Source organism: Triticum dicoccoides, chromosome 3B (genome assembly GCF_002162155.2).
Source record: "Triticum dicoccoides isolate Atlit2015 ecotype Zavitan chromosome 3B, WEW_v2.0, whole genome shotgun sequence".
In the NCBI taxonomy this organism is placed as follows: domain Eukaryota; kingdom Viridiplantae; phylum Streptophyta; class Magnoliopsida; order Poales; family Poaceae; genus Triticum; species Triticum dicoccoides.
Window position 1 is genome coordinate 407,569,944 of NC_041385.1, and position 5,114 is coordinate 407,575,057.

The 5,114-nt window shown below is 42.9% G+C and overlaps 1 protein-coding gene across 2 annotated transcripts; it reads left to right on the plus strand.

The window, feature by feature from the left end:
- Window positions 1–431: 431 nt before the first annotated feature.
- Window positions 432–4,084, plus strand: LOC119276232. 2 transcript variants are annotated; one of them, XM_037557256.1, is made up of 7 exons: window positions 432–678; window positions 809–911; window positions 989–1,041; window positions 1,165–1,313; window positions 2,282–2,480; window positions 2,871–3,134; window positions 3,451–4,084. In XM_037557256.1, the coding sequence occupies exons 1-7, from the start codon at window positions 670–672 to the stop codon at window positions 3,616–3,618; spliced, it is 945 nt and encodes a 314-aa protein (XP_037413153.1). In that variant the 5' UTR covers window positions 432–669; the 3' UTR covers window positions 3,619–4,084. The 2 variants fall into 2 exon arrangements, with proteins under 2 accessions (XP_037413153.1, XP_037413152.1); XM_037557255.1 differs by having other exon boundaries at window positions 433–678; window positions 989–1,068.
- Window positions 4,085–5,114: the final 1,030 nt, after the last annotated feature.

Genomic DNA, 5,114 nt, shown 5'->3' on the forward strand with positions numbered 1-5,114 from the left:
CGTTGTATACACGGACCCAGATCGGAACTAAATTCAGTATAGCCTCGGAAGGCTGCTCTCCTTCCTTGAACGGGCCAACAATGAGTGCGTTTTCCTTGAAAATCCAAGGTCCTCCTCTTGCTACAAAGTTGTAATCTCCCTCGGAGAAGAAGGTCACCGCATACCAATTGTTCTTAATCCTTGCAATATTGAGGCCTGCTCGTACCTTCCAGACCTCGCTGAAGTGTTCCGTCATGTCGTTGACGTTTGTCCGAACATTCCTAATGGACAAACGAAGAAGAACCCTTGAAGGTGCCCTAACTTTTACCAGGGTACGGTCGAAACCGTGGTAAAACTTTAATGATTTTTTTAATAATGATTAGAAAACGTAGAATGTATTACTCCGTATTTGATTATGTGAAGCATAGAACGCCAACCCCTACGAGTTCTCCACTTCTCCTAAGAACAGAGGTACGATAGATAAGCCCCGTCCCCGAATTCAAATCCGCCAAATCTGGTAGTACGACAGCCACGCCGCTTTCCCTCCCCCGTCTCCCTCCCAAACCCCAATCATTCCCTCCTCCGCCTTCTCCGAAATACTCCAAACCACCAAATCAAACCGAGAGCAATCGAAATCCCAAATCCCACCTCTCGAATTTAGCACAGGCATTCCCAAATCGCGCGGTTCTGATGCCGAAGGTAGCCCTTTCCGATCACTAAACCCCCGAACCCCGGGATCCACCGAGGAATTCCCTATTAGTTCGTTCGTTTAGATTGGAATTCGGTTCGCGTCGGTACTGGCGTTGATACAGATGGTGGGTTGGTGCAGGCGCACGAGGAGGAGGTGCCGGCGGCGGGGGCGGACAGCGAGGAGCTCGAGCCGCTCTTCGACTACTCCCGCGTGCAGCCCACCATCGACTTCTGCTTCGACGGTAAGGTCCCGCGACCCCATGCTCTAGGGTTTCCGTGGAAGTTGCTTAGGACCGACCTTCTCCGTTTGGATGCGCAGATTCCGACCTCGAGAAGTCGGACATCTTCGTCCACTGCAACAAGCGCCCCAAGGTGCCCGCCGACAACGCGAACGCTGTCGTGAGTATGACAGAGTTCAATTCGTTTTGATGGGTGAGGTTTTTGGTTTTTGGCTGTGAAAGGTAACGTGTTCATTTCGATCTGCGTGTCTTGCAGGAGGGGGGTAAGGCTAATGAGAAGGGCGACGCCGGCATAAAGAAGGCCACGGTGGTGAATTTGGATGATGAGGATTGGCTGGCTCCGCCGCCGCTGAAGCCTCTGCTTAGCACTGAAGTATGCAAGGATAAAACGATGCACGAGCGGAGGTATCGCAATGTTTGGACATATAATAGTGCCTTATGGGATCATAGGCCATTTTTTTCTCTAATACGCACAAGCATGCGTATCATATATTATAGAAAGAAAGGGGGTGAAGAGCCCCTCTACATGGGTTTGTTACAAAACACACCCAAGTCCACCCTTACACGACGAAGTGGGTTAACTACTCCCGATCAACCCACCGTGTCAACGCTTGAAAGAAACTCTCGAGGTCACCCTTGAGCAGGCCTGATTGCCTCCAAGCCCTCCCTTCCAAGATCCTCGTTCCTGCTCCGTGGAGTGACGGTGAAGCTCCATCAAACACAATCCCGTTCCTGTGCTTCCATAACTAGACAGGGACTAAGATGGCCCTATAGTCCTTGCCCGGTCTTATGCCAAATTAAACCCAGTTTGAATAGGGTATGCTGTTGCTTTATGAAATGCTGCACGGACTTCGCCTAGCTCTTCCCCTGCCTTTTTGATATCCCCATTCTAGTTCAGTTTCACCAGACTGTTATGATTTTAGCACTAGTGCACGTAACAACAGGCTAGGTTTTTGCACACGCGTGCACACACAAAATGGAGATTACTATGGCTTAGTAAGTTAGTTACTAGGCAGAATGTCTTTGGTCTTTCAGTATAGAATAGTAGGCATAACAAATATTTACCATTCCCGCATCTGTAAGAACACAACCTACGAGTGGTTCAGGTCAAGTCTTACTTGAAATTCTACATGTATTTTTTGGTTCAACCTATTGTTTATGGTGTTAATCAGCCCTATGGACGTCCTGAGACATCTGGAAATGGAAATCAAACTCATGTATTTTACTGTATTTGTTGCTATTGCTGTTATGTTGCCAGGCAAGTATAAAGTTAGCATCGGTCCTTTGCTTTTAATTTTTTTTACTACCAGCCGGTAGTTTATAAAGATGTTACTGACTTGTACTTTTCCAATTTTCGCGCATGGCATTCTCAGGTTAAAGAAACAAGAGGTAGAAAAACTGTCTGATGATGCATTTGAAAAGGTTGTTGAAACTGTTAAGAAAGACATGGCAGCCAAGAAGCCGCCTGAACCTATATTTCTTGATGAGCCAACCGAATCAGAGAAATCCAAAGAAAAGATCTGCATAGTGGTTCAGGAAAAGGATGGAAGGCAGCAGTTCCGTGTATGCAAGGTATGAAGTTCTCATGGTGATGTTACTCTGCTGTTAAATAATTCAAATTCTCTGACTGACAGTTGCAATAATTTGATGTGTTCAAGTTTAGATTAAGTTTGACATAAAAAAAATCCAATATACTTTCTCCTTTTCATTTTATTGTTAAACTTTACCTTCTGAAATGGTATCTACGTTAGTACAATGTGCATAAGCTAGGATTTTGACATTTTGCCATCCATTAAACATTACCGCATTCGGTTTTCGCCTGGTTTTCCGTTAATTAACCGGGCAATTCTCTTCTTCTTAATTAATCGATGGGGCAAATCTTTTGCCTCCGTTTCGGAAACATTACCACATGTAAATTTAAACCAGCTCTGTATTCTTAATCTTGATTTATAATTGCTAAAGGATGAGAAGTTCGACAAGCTTTTCAAGGCGTATGCTAAGAAGGTCCAGGTCAGCCCATCCGATCTGACTTTCGTATTTGATGGCGACAAAATAAACCCAGCAAGTACACCCCAGGACCTTGACCTGGAGGATGAAGACATGATTGAGGTGCACCATAAGCCAACTCTAGACAAGCCAGCTGAAGCATACGTGAAGAAATCGCGAGAAAAGATACTTATAATGATTCAGGACAAAGATGTGAAGCTGCAGTTCCGTGTATACAAGGTATAACTTTTTCATGAGACTGTTACTAGTATCAGTGTGCAATAACAGTATATAATCTTTCTGTTAGATAGTTCGAATTCGCTAACAGGTACTTGCAATTATTTCATGCATCACGTTTTATGGCCTAACTGGATTCATTTTGACAGAATAAATGTCCAACATACTTTCAAATTTCATTTCATCGTTGGCTGAAGTTTAATGTACATTAGTTCAAATGTGTACGAGCTGGGATTTCAACATTTCGCTCCATTCAACCTGCAAAATGATAATTTAGAGTATCTCTGTATGCTTATATCTTGATTTCTGATCGCTACAGGATGAGAAATTTGACAAGCTTTTCAAGGTGTATGCTAAGAAGGTTCAACTCAAGCCATCTGATCTGATTTTCATATTCGATGGTGACAAAATAAACTCGGCTAGTACGCCCCAGGACCTTGACTTGGAGAATGATGACATGATTGAGGTGCGCCATAAATCCCACTGATGGCTAGGAGCTTGGCACGGAGTTATCTCAATCTGTAGTTTTGGGCGTCCCTGAGTGGGATGTTGTTTGGAGGTTGACCTGTTTTCCTTTGCAGTCAGCTGCTCATAAGGTCAGCTCAACTTTTGCTAGTGTTAGCTTCTTTTACATGTTCATGTCTATGCCCGTAATAGACATATCAAACATGCAATTGTATGTAGAACATGCTTCATTCCAGCCTGTCTGATAGAATTTTACTATGAAGTATTTGAGCGGTGTATCTTAGTGTACAGACGGGATTTGCTTGGATCAATTTCACGTTAAGTGGACGACTGCGCAAATCCAAAGTTCCTAATCACACGGCTCTACCTGTATGGATAATTTCGTTTCTGGATTCTATAGGATAGTTGTCCAGCGGATGTAACATAGTGCATGTGGCTACATTTGTGTTTATAAATTTGGTTTTAGGCAAGCTAGAACTGTTGACGGACGAGCATGAGGTAAAGAACCAGTATGAACTTAGGTGATTTCTGATACCATGAACACTGTTGCTACTTGTATTTCTCTCCATAGATTGCAGCCCTTCTTTGCATCGATGTGGCTCATTTTAATGAAAAACAGCAGGGAAAAAAAATGTGCTGCAGCCTTTTATTGTATAATATAAAAGTTATGTACAGATTAAGTATTTAAAGATGAAAGGAAAAGTCCTAACTAACATTTGTAATTCTGCTGCCGCTTATCAACTGCGGTCTGCGGGGCTTTATTTCAAAGGTCCTTATATTCATGATATAAAATTGGAGTTGTGGTTTATTTTGATATTCTCAAAAGCCTCATGAACTGAAAACCCTGGAGTTCTGTTTGGGCAGATATGTTTCCAGCATGAGTGAGAATGAACATTTCAGAAAAGATGTTGAATTGTTTCTTTCATTTGATAAGTCATGACAACAAAATTATGGTCTTGACAAGTACACCCTCCGTAAAGTGATCTAAACTCTCTTATATTTCTTTACGGAGGGAGTATTTCCCCTTCTTTATAATAAATCGTTGTGTTCAGTCTATCATGGAGGTGGAGCCAGAAAAAGAACTTGTGTTTTCTTTTTGACAAGAATTATTGCAGATCCATTTCAAACGAGGAATCACAACTCGCTGACCGACCATGGCATGGTAAAGCTTTAGTTGAGGAATATTGTGGAGGATTCCAGAGATAGGTTCATTAATCTATTTGAAATGAGGGATCACAACATGCTGTTAGTTTGTCTATATAACTAAAGGGAAGTCCCATTAAGCAAGCCTTTTTTCACTACTGACCGGCTTGCATGCTCAGCTGTTGTTGGGGTTCACCCGCACCTCACCGCACCATTGGCTCTTCCACAGAACCTAGTCGAGTAGTCATCCTTTTAGGGGGTAATCATGAGCTTTTTGCACAAAGTTGTGGGCTAAATCGCCAATTTCAACATCATCGATTTCTGCTGGAACCCAAAGACATAGAAACATTCAGGTTGCATTTCGATCCCAGTTTA

Bases quoted from the DNA above. Each gene is read 5' to 3' on its own strand.
- LOC119276232 (XM_037557255.1), top strand. The intron at 912-988 runs GTAAGGTCCCGC...TTGGATGCGCAG, and splicing joins CATCGACTTCTGCTTCGACG to ATTCCGACCTCGAGAAGTCG. The intron at 2,481-2,870 runs GTATGAAGTTCT...TAATTGCTAAAG, and splicing joins AGCAGTTCCGTGTATGCAAG to GATGAGAAGTTCGACAAGCT.